At 40.9% G+C, this 18,969-nt stretch overlaps 1 protein-coding gene across 2 annotated transcripts; it reads left to right on the top strand.

Annotated features, from left to right (window-relative positions):
* Positions 1–1,706: 1,706 nt before the first annotated feature.
* On the top strand, positions 1,707–18,207 carry tp73 (tumor protein p73). Of its 2 annotated transcripts, none has more exons than XM_037242422.1 (12): positions 1,707–1,727; positions 6,360–6,593; positions 13,364–13,550; positions 13,695–13,810; positions 14,198–14,307; positions 14,400–14,506; positions 14,614–14,702; positions 15,101–15,228; positions 15,321–15,469; positions 15,632–15,773; positions 16,600–16,693; positions 16,855–18,207. In XM_037242422.1, the coding sequence occupies exons 1-12, from the start codon at positions 1,710–1,712 to the stop codon at positions 17,254–17,256; spliced, it is 1,776 nt and encodes a 591-aa protein (XP_037098317.1). In that variant the 5' UTR covers positions 1,707–1,709; the 3' UTR covers positions 17,257–18,207. The 2 variants fall into 2 exon arrangements, with proteins under 2 accessions (XP_037098317.1, XP_037098325.1); XM_037242430.1 differs by lacking the exon at positions 1,707–1,727 and adding an exon at positions 5,091–5,370.
* The last annotated feature ends 762 nt before the right edge of the window (positions 18,208–18,969 follow it).

Below are 18,969 nucleotides of genomic sequence, written 5' to 3'. Positions count from 1 at the left end.
ACTATTAGTATAAATTGTTATTACTATTATTACTAATATTTTAGTCCAGACTTTTAGACATGCAAAATAAAAATTTCCGAATTAATTAAAAAAAAACACGCACTTTCTCAGTACTTCTTATGTGACCCAAGGCCGAGAGACGCTATCTGCAACTGTTAGTTCTTTCATCCGATTGATTGAAATTATTTTTTGTTGTTTTAAAAATGTCGATTTTTGTTATGCATAAAATAGGACACATCGCTCGCTTATCTCTAATCAAAGTTTTGAACGCTTGAACAATGTTAACAGTGATGCTGAATAGATAGATGTTTCTTGCTGACATAATAATAATAAAACGTACATGATAATAATAATAATAATAATAAAACGTACATAATAATAATAATAATAATAATAATAATAAAACGTACATACATACATGCATACATACATGAAATATAGTCCTATATAGTTAAAAACAATTGGTTGCTTTAGTAACTGATGTCAGAGCACCTTGTAAGGGTGTGAATCATTTTGGAGGAGGTTGTGATGCTGAGCCTCCTCTCACTGATGAGTTGGCTGGTCTGGGCATGCCCAGGCCCCCTGACACCGTACATTGGATCCATCGCGTGTGTGTGCGTGTGTGCGTGTGTGTGTGTGTGTGTGTGTGTGTGTGTGTGTGTGTGTGTGTGTGTGTGTGTGTGTGTGTGTGTGTGTGTGTGTGTGTGTGTGTGTGTGTGTGTGCGTGCGTGCGTGCGTGTTTGTGTGCATGCGTGCATGCAATGTAATAGGAAGTCCTAATGTGTACAATATGTACAAATATTCATTTGTGTGTTTCACAGAGTGATTTGCCCTTCGCCAGACTACCCAACCTCCAAAATGTCCCAGACCTCAGGGAATGAAGAAGGAGGCACGTTTGACCACTTGTGGTGCTCCCTGTGAGTATTAGCCCAAACAGCTCTACCATTTCTATTTGATTTTGTACAATAAACCTAAATTCACGCAATGTTGTAAAATGAGATTTCATAACCCCAATGTTAAATCTATTATGTTCACTGTTGCACCAAATATTGAGATAAGTTTGAGCTCAGCACCCCATCATGGATGGTAATGTTTTTGAGAATATTTTAAATATGCGGCCAATATGCGTTCACTACAAAGTCTGCAATAGCAAAGGTTGGAGGAACAAGCTTGACCGAATTGGCCCTATTCACGTTTAACCGCATTTTGTGATGAAAACCAAAAAGACTGTCTTTATGAAAATACAAAGACTAAGTTTTGATGGAGGTTTTTGGCAAGATATTATTTAAATATTTTCTACATGCACAATCTACTTCATAATTTTATTTTTTTCTGTGTTGCAATACAATTGATTTCTTCCAGTAGCGTTGAACTAATCTGCATTACAGTGCTGTGCTCAGCAATTATTTCTCAATGTTTATGGTCAAGTGATTATCCACCATCTATTGGTCCCTCATCATATTTCAAGATTTATATATTTGACTAAATCGGCGATCGGTAATCAGTTTCTCTTTGACAATTATTCTTCTCATACATACATCAGTTCAATTTCATTTTTAGTCTATTGTGCCTACAGGGAGCCTGACAGTACCTATTATGAGCTCCCACCAGGCAGCCAAGGTGGTGAGCGTCCCGTACCTTCTACGAGTACTTCAGGGAACCGTAGCAGTACTGCTGAGGTTTCCATGGATGTCTACCACATGAGGGAGATGAATGACAATGTCATGGTAGGAACCAGTTGCAGAATTGCACTCAGTTTTTTTTTTTTTTATTGTGACCATACATCCCTCAGTCCACACCCACCATCGCTGCCACACCACACCACGCCACACCAGCTTTTTATGGACTCTTTCACTTTTCCCTCCAGTGTTCCATCCAAAGATGATTTCCCTCTCTAGTGCTGCCTTTTCCCTCTTCTTTGTGTCCCCACTGAGATTTCTGAGAGACTGAGGAGTGTGTGCGTGTGTCTGTGTGTGCGTGTGTGCGCGCGTGTGTGTGTGTGTGTGTGTGTGTGTGTGTGTGTGTGTGTGTGTGTGTGTGTGTGTGTGTGTGTGTTGGGCTGGGCTGGGCTAATTAAAACTGAGCCAGGGATACCCTTGCCGAATCACTGCAGAGCCATCTGTAGACTGATGTGTTAAATCCAGTCTCACAAACATTGACCTAGTGAGTCAGAATTTGCAGTTTAACAGAGGCCATGACGTTGATGGATGCACCTCAATTGACAATTTCAATGCAAAACAAATATTATTGATTGATATTGACATTAACACATGGTATCTTGCTTTCGATATGTAAGTTCACATGTATTGGTTTGATTGAGTCTTTTAGTAGGCAAGTCTGGGCCTGCCTGGCCAGTTAATGAATACTCATGAGAGATTAAAAAGTGGGAGGGGCTAGTGTTTGTTGTTGCAAGGCTTGTTGTGGAGGCCCATTCAGGTGAGAGATAGGAGGCAATGTTATGCATCCTCCATCAAGGTCTTGGCCATAAATGGTTCTTGCAGAATGTCTGCTCCTATTAAATTGACATTTATCTGATTCTGGCACTATGTAAATTTTTATGGGGATGCTTTTTAATTCTTCCGGATTGCCAAAATGCTGTGTGTGCAGGTAAGTGGGAATAAGTTTTTGTTTCCATTAAATTTGTAGTGGACATAATTCTTTTGTGTATATGTATAAGAGAAGATATTTCTAACTTCTAACACTTGTGTATTTTTGTACACAAGCATGGGTTTCTGGATTGGCCAGTTTTATTTTAATATATATACTGTAGATAACAACACAATGGGGCGGAATGGTAGGGAAATGGTTACCACATCGGCTTCACAGTTCTGGTGTTGGTGGTTCAGGATTCAGTTTTCCTGTGGGAAGGTAACATGTTTTTTTTGTGCTTAGTTGGAGTTTCTCTGTGTATAATCTATTGTCTACCACATTCCAAAAACATGCTTGTTATATTGAGGGAAGATCTACAGTTTTCCATCAGCGTGAATATGAGTGTGAATTGTTGCTTGTCTATATGCCCCGTGATTAGCTGGCAACCAGTCCAGCACATACGCTGTCTCTCACCCAAAGTCAGCTGGGATAGGGTCCAGCTCTCCCCCAAACCTTGTGACGATAAGCGGTGTATACATTTGCAAAATGGACATGTGAATCTGACGTGCAAAAAAATGCTGGTCTTCTTTCCCATGTCCATGCTTGATATTTATGATACTTTAATAATCTGCTTTAATTTTTGACTGTTGCCTAATATTACCAACAGGGGGCAGAAAAGTCCTCAATCCTTCATTTGAACTCTTGTTTACATTCTTCTTTCCTATTACTGTAGTAAGGCTTGGATTGTATCCATACGATGGCACTGATGTTACTTTCTTTATGTCATACTATATGTTGGGGATGCTACGTCCCCTATAGCAGTAAGACAAGAGAATAGCAAGGGGAGAATGTTTCGATCTACTGCCTGTTGCAGGTATGTCCAAACCCAGTCCTTGAGAGCCGCTGTTCTACATGTTTTAGATGTCTCCCTCCTCCAACACATTCCCTATCATTTGAATCAAATGTTTTGGAGCAGGGAGACATCTAAAACATGCAGAACAGAAGCCTTTGACGACTGGAACAGGACATTTCTGGTCTATTGTGCTTCATTCATCTTGACAGGTGAGTGTTGCTGTGGATGGCCATTCTCCATTTCTTAATGTTTTTAGCCGTTTAAGGATCATCTGTGAGTGGCAGCAAGCAAAACGACTGCCCATAGGCGACTTTACATGTTGTTACACACAGGCGCGCGTGCACACACACAAACATGCACACGCACTTGGTCACACAATGGCGTCAGAGGTTGTGGCTCTGTTTCAACTTGCTGCATATCGAGTGTAGACCAAGCACACCTGTGTGCACATACGCTTGTGTGATATGTGCGCATGGTTGCATGTTGCTGTCTTCTCACATACACTTCCTTGGCTTACCTCATTGCCTCGGACCACAGAGGTGGATTTGAAAGGTCATGAACAATCAGGTGTTAGACTTGGGAAAATACTTTTATCACACCATGTTGCATACAAATATTATAATTTTGGTAAAACTTCAATCCTTCCATCATCCTTGTTGCAAATTAGTTCATGTCATAATTAAGTACATTGGATTGATTCTTATGTGGTGCAGTTCAATAATACAACATTTTCAAATTCAAATCATTATGTTTGACAATCATCATGTATTTTTCTTTCTTTTGGAAACTTTTTGACATTGGATCTCCTAAGTGTTTTTGCCTGAATTGTGTGACTAGTGACTGTATGTTGCACCTCTTGTCCTGAGTCAATAGATCCCCATATCCACGTGTGCATACACCCTCTCATCATAAAGTTTGCGTTAAGTCTGGAGCATTGACCTGTCTCTTTGCTTACATCTGATAAAACGCAGCAGGAGAACAAAATGGACTGTACAGATTCCCCATATGCTTCTCTGTCTCCAGTTTTTGTTGTGTCTACTTCAAAACAAACAAAGAAAAAACAACACTCTTTTTCAGTCTGTAAAAAGCATCACATGTTTGATGGAATATTGGATTTGGACTTTGACCAAATTGTCATAATATTATCAACTAAACTAAAACAATTTCCCCCACTTACAATGTCTACAATGTCTATTACTTTTTGAATGAATAATCCATCTTTAATTCTCATTGAATTAAAAAACATTTATTGCATATGTCACTGATTGTTTTAATTGACATTTTTCCCCATATGAAATTAATTTATTTGATTAGATTATTAGATGGAAGGCCTTCAAAATTTCAAAGTGTGCTCATTCATTGGTGTAATGATACGTATATGCGAGTGTGCAGTATGTATAATATCAAATTTCAATATCAAAATTATCTCTCTCTCTTGTTCTCTTGGTCTCTCGCTCTCTCTCTCTCTTACTCACTCACTCACATACACATGCCCAGACAGTGTTTACTTAGCTCAGGCCAAGTGTTTTGTAGCATGCATCCACATGTGTCCCAGCATTGCAGTCTATGTCCAGGCATGCCATAATTAGAATGCTGTACCTTTTTTTTAGGCTCCCATCCCTATTTCTCACTCTCCTCTCCCTTGTCTCTGTCTCTTTCTCTCTCTCACTCTACACACACTCATCCTCACCTTTGTCCTGCCTTTACATATAAGTGTGTGTGCGTGTGTGTATTGTGTGTGTTTGCAAGAGCGAGAGAAAGAGAAAGCGCAGAGAGAGACAGAGACAGAGAGTAACTGATGCGCACCTTTCTTGAACTCTGTCTACACGCAATTGTCCTGCACTCATTTTGCTGTATTTGGACGTCCCGGACTGAAGTGTTCACACATGTGGCTAAAACTTTAGAGGATGTACTACGTGAAAAAGAAGGTAAATATTCCTAGTTTAATGTTTTTTCTACAAGTTGACAGCAGTTCACATGTGAAAGTATGTTTTTACTATTTCAAATTAGTTGGCAATATGTTTGAATTGAAATTGAATAGCAGCAGTTATTGCTTCTCTTGCAACTTACTGCCACTGTGAGTCTTTTTTTGATAGACAAATTGATTGAATGAACACAAGGTAGGCTTGATTGACTTAAGATCAATGATTAAAGATGGGTCATGCATAAGTTTGAAGAGCTGTATGACTTTGTGTAGCACCTCAAAAGGGCCCTGATAGTGCGTGTGCATGCACTTTGACAAGTGACACGAGACGCGCCTCAGAGCAATGACTCTTACTTCTCCCCAAACACTGCAAAGGGGACGAGAGTGGGGTGGCAAGTAATTAGACAGTACAGATTAGACTGATATTTTACAAGTTGACCCATACAGCCCCAAGGTGGTAACTGTGTGGATTGTACTGCAACCACAACTGACACACACACGCAAAATTGTCACGTAGTTTGACATGAAGTAACTGATCACACTGCAGAGATGTGATAATTGTTACTCTCAAATAGGAATCAACTGTTTGAAAAGTTAATTGCAAAATGGAAAGAAGCTATTGGATTGCCTATTGTTCATCAAGTTTGCATTGTTCGTTAGCGCCTACTAGAGGGAAGGAACCGGAAAAGGTCATGTCTCTGATTGAGCTTATGGGGGAGCACTAATGTTGTGTATGGGTGTTTGAGTGGTTATATTTGATAAGTGTACACCTTCCTATCTGGCCAATGGCTTCAACAAACAAGAAGTCCAGTTGCCACAGTTCAACCTTTGTGAATGACTGAGAATCTACACAGCGATATAGCACGCTGAAACCCGAGCTCTCTGCGTGACTGCAAGCCGCTGTCTCTCCAGCATCTCTACCTGTGTCCTGCCTCTGTCTCTCTCCTCCCTCTTCACCTCCCTCATTCTTTCCTCTGCTCTTCTCTTACCCAGTCCCAGTATAACTTGCTCAGCAGCAGCATGGAGAGTCTGGGGAGCAGGGCCAGGCCCGCCAGCCCCTACAGCTCGGAGAACGCCTCTTCGGCCGTGCCCACCCCCTCGCCCTACTCCACCTTCGAGGGCCTGTCGCCCGCCCCGACCATCCCCTCCAACACCGACTACCCGGGATTGCACACCTTCCAGGTTTCCTTCCAACAGTCCAGCACTGCCAAGTCGGCCACATGGACAGTGAGTACATGCACTCTCGATAAGCCTCGGCGTGCTTTCTTCATCCATTCCTTTTTCTCTTCTGCTTTGCCACTATACACCCACAAACACATGTTCGCTCAGACACCCACCCGTACACGGATGCAAACACTCAAGCGAGCACATGTGCAGGCTTGTCCTTTGCAAGACATTGTTATGGACCATCCAACGGCAACTCTAAAGTGACAAATTGCTTTTCAGGACTTGATATTGCAGGAATCACATGATTCAATCATCATTGCATCTTTTTATTTTTTAAATCAAGCAGCACCTATCTTTTGATCTTTCATTGGTGTTTGTGTTGGTTTGCTTAAATCCAGTCCATTTGTCATACAAAGTAATATAAATACCGTAAATTCCGGACTATAAGCCGCACCGGATTATAAACCGCACCAGCTAAAATTGGGGGATATTTTAGTTTTTTTCTTATATAAGCCGCACCGGACTATAAGCCGCACGTGCACACGCGTTTTTTACAAAGAAAGACCGTTCACAGAAAGCCTTTTTAAAGTTTTAATAACATACTTTAACATGTCTTTCTAAACATTGCCTGTGACGCAGCAGTAGTACCGCAGCAACACGGAAGTGTGCACGCGAGTTATTAACAAAGAAAGACTGGACACAGAAAGCTTTTTTAAAGTTTTAATAACATACCTTAACATTTCTTTCCAACGCGAGTTATTAACAAAGAAGGACTGGACACAGAAAGCTTTTTTAAAGTTTTAATAACATACCTTAACATTTCTTTCCAAACACTGCCCGTGCCGCGGCAGTAATACCGCAGCAACACGGAAGTAACACAAGACTAATAGGGCTGGATTAAAAAAAACATACCCGGTAAAAGTCACTGAGACGCGGCGGTAACACAGCAGCAACACGGTAGTACAGCACCAACAGGGCTCGTTAAAAAACATACCAGTAAAAGTAAAAAAAGAGCTTAATCGTCTTTATCTTCCTCCTGTGCACTGAAACCATCGAAGTCTTCCTCCTCAGCGTCCGATTGGAATAGCGTTAGATATCCTTCGCCTCACACTTTCTCAGTCTCTCTTTCGTCGTCGCTTTTATGCATTTCTTCGAGTGTGATGAGGGTCTGTTCATGCTAATTTTATTCATGCACGAAGCGCTAAATTACATTAAACTAGCGAGCGACACGTATAGCTCCAGAGTAGACGGGACCACGAAATAAAGAAAAGGGTGACGCAAGACAATGTCATCAACATCGACTGCCTTTAGCTTAAAAGCGGCATCATATTTATTTCTTTTGTCCCCCATAATGACGGTTTGTGTATAAAAGCTCCCTTTCAGTAATGTCCGTCTTGATCTCGTTCTGTCTCTTCTTCGTGTGAATTATACGCCTATCAAAACACAAACTAGCACGTCTTCTTCGGCGCATTATCTCTTCTTCGTCTGTCTCTTCTTCTCTCCCTTCGGTTGCCATGGTGATACTTAGTGTTGGCAAAGCTTCAGGGGAAGTCGCTTCCATCGTAGATGATGGGCTTTTCCATGGTCAGATGATAGAAGACTTTCTTGGAGATAAATCGTGAGAAGGAGTTGTCGAAGATGAGCGCGTAGGTTCCCGGCCGACGCACTTTTAGCTGTCCCTGAATGGTCTCTTTGTGAGAATTGCAGCGCGTCCGTGGAATCCAATTGATCATCAGCATTTTCCCGGTAAACCATACTAAAGGAAATGCTTTTTGGTTCCGAAGAAAACATCCAGCCGATGCTCGGCCCCGCGTCAGCCACCGCAACGGTCACCACGCTGTAACAGCTGGATTTGATGAAGAGCTCCCGCGAGCCGTCGCCAAACTGGGAAATATCCTCGATGCTGAGCGGGACGGCCATCGTGAGTTCTCCGGACTTGAGAAGGTTGATTTCCGAATCCTGTACAGTGGCAACGTTCTCCTTTGGCTCGTCAGGGGCTAATTCTCCTACGCCTATATATATATATATTTTTTTTTTTTTGCCGCAAAATGAATGCACATATTAAGATGACCCCTTAACTTGAACAAGAGGGAAGTCAAAGTCAAAAGTTCCATCCGGATGGCCTTTGCTCGTGCTCTGCCTCAAATTAACCTTCTGAATAAAATGCATTAAAAGTTCACGTTCATTACAACTTCTTTTTGGTGAGCAAAATGTCAGAAGAATTGAATTTAAATGCTGATTGATTGGGTTTTAATACAATGCAGATGGTCCAAACAGCGCCACTGCTTTGTGTAATCTCTGAGTCACATGGCAGAGTAAGAGAAAGGGTTTAGAGCCCTTTGACGCAGGTCACCTAGCGTGCATTCCTACTAAAGCTCATAATAGTCACAAGCAACACAGCCAGAATAAGCAGCAGCCATAGTAGTGTTTCAAAATAGTATTTTTGTTGTTGTATTTTTCTTCAAGATACCGCAGTGTATAAAAGTGATCAAGTCATCACAAAAATCACGAAAAAATCCTTATATAAGCCGCACCTGACTATAAGCCGCAGGGTTCAAAATTTTGGAAAAACGTCGCGGCTTATAGTCCGGAATTTACGGTAACTATAATAATAACTCCAGATATTTATCTAAATTTAAAAAGAATATGCAAGTTTAAAAAAGTCAAATGCAAGCTTTATTTTATTTGTTACATGGATGCTCAAATGCAAGGGTGTCAAGGGTCGTAATGACTTATGGCATCGACATATTGTTTGGAATATGCAATTTCCCCTCCAAGTTTTTTTACAACAAAATAAACTTCACAAACTATGGAAAACGGTGCCAGCCAAATGCTCCTGTCCAATTTACTGTGTCTTAGTTAGGAAGTGTGTTAGTAGCTGGGAAAGATTGTAATACTTGTAAAAAGTAATTTTGTTACAGATTTTTTGCCCACATGAAAAGAAAAAATCCATTTTGCAAGAAACAGGAAGTCAGCACTCTTTATTTGCTTCAGTGGGGCTCCCAAAAATGATTTAGTGGGCAGGATCTGGCCCCAGGCCTTGAGTTTCCACACCAAAAACTACACGAGTAGTAATATTTTGAAAATGTAAAATTAGTCATTAGTAAACAACAAACACACAATACTTTACAAGTATTCAGATTCACCCGAACTTAAATTAACCATAATTACATAAAGTTTCTTACCTGGCTCACACACACATGCACGCGCGCGCACACATGCACACACACTCCCCCATACTCCCGTGAACTCTGCGGAAAGGTGTCACCTCCGCCTGTCACACATTAGACCTTCTTAAAAAGAGAAACGGGATACAAACTGCACTTCCATCACTCTGCTTGTGTCTGTTTGAGGGGCTCCTCCATGACTGTGTTTGCTGGAGGCAACCATGCATGGTGGGCTTCTTCACGCAGCTCTCAGTGATGTAAGAAGATCCCTCTGTCGACCTAAGAGTGTGACCTTTAACCTCCTGCTTTTATTCTGCTGTCTCTCTCTTCCTCTGGCCTTAACCCACTTAAGCCTGTCAGCTTAAGCGCCATGAATTTCATTGTAGCCTGTCCTAAAAAAACACTTTTCAAATTTCCTTTAAACTTTATTGCCCAAGGCGAGTGTCTTTTCACATTTGAATGTGCAAACCACATTGATGTGTTCTGTCTGTAAAAACACTGCAACGTCATTTAAAAAATGGTGAGAAGCCGTTTTACAAGATGCTTTGTAATCCGTCCTACAATTCCTTCATTCTTTGAGGTCTTCCAGTAATCTTCATCAAGAGAAAAAAAAACCAAACTTATTGCTAACAAATAGAAACCCTTTATATATTTTAAATCTAGCTGAACTCCTTCTCCCTTTTTTTACTCATGCAAAAAAAGTTATCTGAATCTATCAATTTTAGTTTCCAAATATACTGTAGTGTACAGTGTGAATGATTTGGGTTTTTTTCATCAGCGAGGACAGAAGTCTGAAACAAGATGAGAATTTTAAACTTTGAGGAGTGAGCAGTGTGCATGAGGGAAGATAATGATGTTGAGGCATCAGAATAAATCAGTAAATGAATTAACTTTTCACATTTATATTCTTATTTGAATCATCTTACCCCGTCCCCACATGTACTGTAAGGGAGGCTGCTTTACATTTTGTTTACCCCAGATAAACTGCTCAGAGAGGTGGAAAGTTGGGACTGCGGTTGCTTTTTATTAAGGTGCTCTACTTGTAACAAACTCATTCTCGAAGCAATATGTTTAAGGTATGCAGCATTTAGGAGACTATGGGCCCTATATTGTGCCCAGCACAAATTTATCGCAAAGTGCTGTCTGACTGTGTAGTTTTCCTTCTTTTGGTATTCTCGTAGACAGGCTCAGTTAGAGAGTTGACTTCAATCTTAGCCGCTTGTAGCAGCTCCCCTCTTTCCCTTTAAATTCAGTGCAGGTGAGGCATGTGGTCTACATGGCGGAAGCATAACAGAATCTGTTTTATAAAGGAACTGCAAGCTCTCCACTTGCGGATGGTGTAATGTTGGCTTGTACATAGTGGGCCTTTCGCGTCAGTATGTGTAATACAAAATGGATTTGCATTTGCATTGAATATGCATTCAATGGAGTGATTTCCACAATAGTACAGATGGTTTGATGTTCATACACTATTGTCATATTTCTGAAAGAAATATGATGACATCCAGCACACATCAGCAGAGCCTATAATCCATCTGCATTTTCCCGGATCGAATCCAGAATTGTGTTATACCATCTCCGCCACAACTTTGACCTGGTTTCACTTGGTCTAAACCCTAGCCTTGTCTAGAAACTGTCAGGGGCGCCGAAGGCATGGAATAGAAAATGGAAAGATGTGCCAGTTTTCACACTGAGTTCATGGGCATCTCTCTCTGAAAATAGGGCCTTGTGTGTCCGCTTCTCTTGGTTGTCCATTTTCCAGATTCCCCACCATAAGCAATGATTTTTAAGTGTGAACAGTGTGTGTGTGTGTGTGTGTGTGTGTGTGTCTGTATGTCTGTGCACGCATGTGCGTGCGTATGTGAGTGCGTGTGTGTGGGGGGGCGATAGGGGGAACTGGTTGCGATGCGTTAAGGGGTATATGCTCCAGCATGTATTGCAAGGCAGCCTGTCAGAAGTCGCTTTTCCCGGCTATTAGTTCCTCTCCGTTAGGACGCAGGTCCCGACATGCCCCTGCAATGCATCTCCCTTATTCTCACAAAGCATCATCTGCAATACGAATATCGTAGCTGATACTCTCATGAACATCTAAAGAAAATTTTACTTTTTAATTTTGTCTCTTCATTAATACAGAGGATAAAACATGAATCATCTAATTATCCTTATCTGAAAGTTGCAAATTGTAACTTTTTGACCACAAAGCCGTTTAATAGTTTGACAGAAAACTCAACACTGAGCAGTTTATCGAGCTTCATTTTAGATCTTAAAATTATTCATGAAATGTTTGTCTGTATACGGAAATGTATTGATGTCCCTTATCGACATGACAATAGAAATGTGTGGAATTAGGTGATTTGCCACCGGGCAAGTTGTTTCTTGTGTATATGGATGGTGATCAAACAATTATCACCCTTTTCCCAGAAGCTTGTCAGGACCTGCCTTTTGTGGACCACAGTGTGATGACATACACCTAATACTGTAAAGATGGTTGGCATAACACCAAATATGCATTTTGACATCAATTTGTAGATGATTTTTTGCAACAGCAGAAATTGCCTTTTCTCAATGAAAATGATAAATCTGTCAATTCCTTTTCACTCTCTCTCTGGTCAGCAACATCCTGTCTTTGTTCTGAGCTGAAGTTGATCTATCACTCATTCTTTTGTCTCAACGGGAAGTGGCTTTTATTAATGCAGCTCTTCACTTTGAACATTGATGCAGGCTATTTCATGTGTTGTTGGTGTATGTGAACACCAGGCAGGACGGTGGACAAGTCGAGACATCTCCAAAAGCGTCTGAATCCTGAAAGATTGAGAAAAAAACACGCACAACTTTTTCATGCACTTAAAGATGTTCTATCATCATGATGTATTCATTTGGCTTGTTAATTTATCCAGGATCAATTAGGGAAAAAAAACACAGGAAAGCTCAATTATAATCTTGTTGTTGTGACCACAGTATATAGTTGACAATATTTTCGTAGGATTCATAGTATTATAATATTTGGCCCATTCATCTATTTTATATAGTGCTTATCCTCATTATGAAGCCTGTCCTAGCTAAAAGTACGTAATAATAACCATCATCATTTGAGAAGGTGGGGTTGTTGAAACATGTCAGGACAGGCTGGGGGGCCGTTACGTGGTACACAGGCATTTTCTTTGCCTTCAGTGTTGATGACCGTGTGTGTGTGTGTGTGTGTGTGTGCGTGTGTGTGTGTGTGTGCGCGCGCACGTGCGTGTGTGTGTGCTTGCATGTGCGTGCGTGTGTGTGTGTGTGTGTTGTGGAAAAAAAGAAGTGGGGGCAACTGAGAGTGCAGTGTGTGCATTTCTAAAGGCTTAGTAAAGGCGTCACTGCAGAAAACATGATAATTTGCCAAGAAAGAAATCACTCTTTCCCAACTGGGAGTCTTGTTAGTAAAATTTGGGGTAAAAGACAAACCTCTTAGTGAACACTTTTGAAGTGATGCACTCGTCTTGATAAGCTGTGCTGTCCAATGAAAATGGTCCAATTTTTAACTAGTATTTGAGCTTGGGTGAAGGTATATTAATGTATTTTTCTCCCTGGTGTCATAACTTAGCAGTGTGTTTATCACTCTACCTCGTGACTGGGTTCTGATCACTTATTTGCCTCTCACAGTGTGCATGTTCTTTGCTCCCCTAGTACTCCCCTCTGTTGAAGAAGCTCTACTGTCAGATTGCCAAGACGTGTCCCATCCAGATCAAGCTGTCCTCCTCTCCTCCCCATGGAAGCATTATCCGCGCGATGCCTGTCTACAAGAAGGCCGAGCATGTGACCGAAGTAGTCAAGCGTTGCCCCAACCACGAGCTAGGCGGAGAGTACAATGAAGGTACGTCCACCCAATCTGAATAACAGCCTTTACTCACTTTCCCCAAGTGTGTGTGCAGTTAGTTGTTTCAGATGCAATTCAGATCCAAGAATCTGAATTAATTCATCACTGTGACCTTTCAAGTTTTATTGGCTGGTTGTTCAGGTCAAGCAGCCCCAGCCAGCCATCTCATCCGAGTGGAAGGGAATAACCTCTGCCAGTACATGGATGATCCAGTAACGGGCCGACAGAGTGTCTTTGTTCCCTATGAGACTCCACAGGTATGTGCTTCTTTAACAAACATTAGCATAAGATGCTAATTTAAGGTTTTTGTATGTTATTTTATTTGTACAGCTTATTATGTAGCACATCTTTATATGTTGGAGCTCACTACAAGCCTCAGGATAAGCCACATTTGGGGGTTAATTGGAGTTTTGTTTCTGTACAAAATTAAGCATCCAAATGAGATTGTCTTAGAAAATAACCAAACCAAAAGCAGCTTTCCTGAAATTGAAGAGCTCTACAACACTGCCCTCTAAAGGTTGGCTTACCACAAGTAGTGTCAAATTGGAATTTGACTGTGATATAAAATTGTCATTCCTCTAAATAGATTTCCAACACTATAAAAAGGTGTGCAGGACAGTTTGATTTATTATGGCGTGTTGCAGGTGGGGACAGAGTTTACCACCATTTTGTACAACTTCATGTGCAACAGCAGCTGTGTGGGCGGCATGAACAGGAGACCCATCCTTATTATTATTACTTTGGAATCAAGAGAGTAAGTCCATCTTTTTCTAATCTCAGCTGCAGAACAATGAGCTGATCTTTACAAGCTGATCGATTACCACTATCCTTCCAATAACTTTCTAGTGGACAAGTATTAGGTCGGAGATCATTTGAAGGCCGTATATGTGCGTGTCCTGGTCGGGATCGCAAAGCAGATGAGGACCACGTGAATGGCAATGCCAATAAGCGCAGTAAGTTATTGTCATAAATAACAATAATAATAATGCATAATGTTGGTGGTTGAACTAACAGGACTGAGAAATGTATTAAAACTACTGTATGCATCTGTTGTCGACAGGTTTCAAGCAGAGCCCACCAAATATTTCCAGCCCAAATGTAAACATTAGGAAGCGGCGGCATGGGGATGAGGAGATTTACTATATTCCTGTAAGTGTTTTTTTTTTTTTTTTTTATATATATACAGAATCCGCTTGGGAGAAATGTGCTATATTGTTGTCACACTGCCAAACATTTCAAAATAGGGACACATCTGAAAGTAAAAATAAGAGCATTTCTGAGAATAAAAGTGACTACAAAGAAAAAATCATTTGTCCTCACCTAAACAGGGCCAAATTTCCATTTGTATTTAAACGTAGACATGCTCAGCATTATTCCAATACATATACTTTTTGGAACCTTTTTGTTTGGTAGCGTACTGTAACATTTTCTAAAGTAGTCTAAATAAGGGTTAAGAAACACTGTCAGACAGATGCTTGTATAAACCTTTAACAACAAAGCTATTTAAAAAAAAATTGATAGCAAATACTATTGGGGTGCGTGTGCAGGTTCGTGGTCGGGACAACTTTGAGCTGTTGATGAAGATTAAAGACAGTTTGGAGCTAGTGGAGCTTGTCCCTCAGCCACTTATAGACTCCTACAGGCAACAAACACAACAACAGTTGCTACAAAGACCGTAAGTTATACTTGCTCTCATACTTACTGTAATGATACGACTTAGTTTGACATTTCTCTTGATCTAACTGTGATTTTTTTTTTTTTTTGCAGAAGTCACATAGCACCACCCTCTTCTCCATTGTCAAATATGAACAAGCTTCACCCGCATGGAGGTCTCAGTAAATCCCAGCCAGCCAACCACATGGCAGGGCAACAGCCACAACACCACCCCACTAGCCACACCCCCATGGCTCATATGAGTGAGTGAAAATGGTCAATAATGCTTTGAGAAGTAATCAAGATTCTAATGAGAACTTATCCAGTGGTCTTGAGCAATTTGTGATTAAGACGCACATCTCAGTGCTTTTGTTCATATGATGTGCAACATTCATTACATTGCTGTGACTTGACTTGTCTTACAGGCCACAACATGCTCAACAGCCACCACATGCAGTCTAACGGTGACATGAACGGTGGTCACGGTGGTCACGGCAGTCAGACTTTAGTGTCTGCTTCACATTGCAGCCCACCCCCTCCGTATAACCCTGACCCCAACCTTGTCAGGTACCTCACCCTCCAATGACACTCCTTCTCAATTTTCCTCGTGTCCGACAATTTGATTGCTTTGACGTTGGTGTCTTCCTGACAGCCACTTTTGCGTATCAGTGTTTGTGCAGAAGTGATGATTGTTATTTTGACAAAGGTTTTATGTCCTGCAAACTTATTGTAGTACAGCATGGCTACTGGTGTCATTAATGGCCCATTGGAAAATTGCCCTGTGCTGTGAAAAAAAGACTGTTGGTTAAATCAGTAAAGCTGATAGCTGTGTTTGAGCGACAATGGCCCTGCACAGTGTAAGTGTGTATGCCTATACACGCAAAACTTTCCAAAAGACATTCTCAAAGAAACGGTCAAGCCTTTCTTGAGATAGAATCAGAAAAGATGATCAAAAGGGAAGCTTTGTTTTAGTCTACCTGGACAGCCACGCTGCAAATATCGTGTCATGTGTAGTTGGCAAGCCATTTTGTGTACTACCATTTTCGTATTTACACTGCACAAGAAAACATTTCATCCTTTTAATGTTGTAAATGCTCTTTTGACACGTATTTTTGTTTTCCTGATATCATGTATGAATGCACTCATTTTTACTACCACTTTTGTAATTTTTCATGCGTAACATTTTCCCATCACTGTATGTTGCCCAAACTTTTATATTTTATGTATTTATAATAAAGAATCTTCACCAAAGCAAGAATGGCCTAATGAATCATTGATATTTAAGTGTGCTTTTGATTTCACATCAGCCATATTTGTCAAAGTGATCACTAGTTTTGTCTTCTCAATGTTAAACAATTTAACCTGGACTGTACTTTTTTGTATCCCCATGCAGCTTTCTAACCAGCCTTGGCTGCCAAAACTTCATTGAATACTTCACCTCTCAAGGCCTCCAAACTATCTATCATCTCCAGACTCTCTCCATGGAGGTAACAATTCTGTAACTCTCATTTCTTTCCTTCTTGAATTATGAAATTGTCATGTTTGTCTCGATCACGGCGGCTTATACACTTGTTTCACCATCTACTGGACATACGAATTTTACACTTGTTTTTGAATCATTTCCGCTTGCTACCTGCTGTTTCTCCAGGAATTAGGCGCCCTGAAGATCCCAGAGCAGACTCGCATTGCCATTTGGCGAGGACTCCAGGACATGAAACAAGGCTCTTCGCTCCAGCTGCCTGCCTCCTCACACCACCACGACTACCACGGCCAACAACTTCTCCGCTCCAGCAGCAACATGGCCACCTCCACCATGGCCGCCATTGGGGCCGCCAGCGGAGAGCTGCAACGTCAACGCGTCATGGAGGCCGTGCACTTTCGCGTCCGCCACACCATTACCATACCCAACAGGTCGGGTGTCGTTGGGACTTCGGGGATGGTGGCGGGGACTGACGAGTGGGCTGACTTTGGTTTCGACATGCCCGACTGCAAGGTGGCACGCAGCAAGCACCCCATAAAGGAGGAGTTCATGGAAAGAGATGTTCACTGATCCCACAAACAAGTCCCTGCTGTATTTTACCAATTTTCTCAGCAACAGCCTTTTCAAAGACTGCTACGACAGGATGAGTGAATATGCGATTCCATAGACATTACTCCGTGTTGCTTTATTGAATTGTTATCGATGTGTAATTGTGAAACTTAAACAGAACCTCCAGTTGGGCATTGCAACCATTTATTCAACAATTGGTTGTCCTACTGTGTAAATATTATCGGCCCTTAGTAAAAACATTGGATACCAATTGTGCACATGCTTCAACAGTATTTTCTCTGAACACCAGATGTGAAATCAGAGTTATGTCATTCTGAACGGCGCCCCTGTTTACCATGACGCCAGACAAAACAGTAGCCTTTATGTCCTTCCTCTTATGCAAAACCTTGCTGGGCAAGGTCTTCCTATGTTAATGCGTGATGAGTGTCTTCTAAGTAACTTTACGGCACTTCTTTGTGAATATTTAACTGCAACATTCCAGTTTTGTTTCAGGACATCATGCACAAATTATTATGGTGCACAAAATGTGTCTCAAATGTGGCTTTGTTGTTGTACATATGTTGAACTGGTCAAGGGAGGAGCACTTTAATGCTTTAAAAGTCAAACCTTCAATTTTGTGTTAAACGTGCGTGTGATCAGTATTAAGATGTATATAGGGACAATTTTGATAGTCTTGTTTCTATCTGTGTAAAGTTTATTCAGAGGTGTAACCAGTTATCTATTGCTGTTCACTGTTCAATCTTTTCTATGATTAGGGTCAATGTTTTTCTTGCTAAGTGTAGATGTAGAAATACTGATTGTCTCCATGTGATGAATGCAAAGTTATCAACACAAAAGCAACTTAGTTTGTTTTTGAGTGCCATTAAAACTGGTCGTGGATAAAGCAAAGTCTTAACAATGTCGTTAAATTGTACGTGTTTGGTTTATATTGATTAAATCAGTGATTCTTCATCAGTGGGATGTGAGTGCTCTAGTGTACGCCGTTTTAAAATGTTTTAACTGTGATTAATGTTAAATAGCACAGTTGATGCCATGTGCGAGCAAATGTATGATGTCTCCTAATAATTGTATTTATTTATTTTGTTAAAGGGAAGGTGCGAATGGAACATTTTGAAACTTAATGACGATATATAACTGAGCTGCCACTGATGCCTTCTTTAATACGGATGTTACATTGAATTATTGGTTGATGGGCGAATGCATTTTTTCCCCCTCGTTTTGACATGCATTTGTTATTGGTAATTTTGCTGCCTGTTCAATTTTTGGAGGTCAGCGGGGTTGTGTTGTGTTGGCTGGTCACATGGATACCTGGGGTTCCTACCCCAACTTCTTTTTAAATTCAGTAGTTCCCCATGTTAACTACAGCTCAGTTGCATTTAACACCTAAGTACATTACATTTGCATTTAATTCTATAGATGTGTTTTCAGGTACCACTTTTATGGCTTATGATCAATATATTTGAATGAAAACATTAACGTACACATTTTTTCTTCCCTACATGCAATGTTAAAATATACCATTTAGGAATAAAACATGTTTTCTTTTATATAACATCCATTCTCTGCACCACTCATCCTGTTAGATCTGGGGGTGCTGGAGCCCATCCCCAGAAAGGCGGACTTGTGTACCTGGTCGCCAGTCAGTTGACCAGCATGGCACGTAAACAGTCATACAACCGTTCAGACTCACTTTTACGTATTCCATGCGTGGAA

Source organism: Syngnathus acus, chromosome 2 (assembly GCF_901709675.1).
Source record: "Syngnathus acus chromosome 2, fSynAcu1.2, whole genome shotgun sequence".
Taxonomy (NCBI): Eukaryota; Metazoa; Chordata; class Actinopteri; order Syngnathiformes; family Syngnathidae; genus Syngnathus; species Syngnathus acus.
The sequence above is the reverse complement of the archived record's forward strand: the minus strand, read 5'-3'. Positions and strand labels throughout refer to the sequence as shown.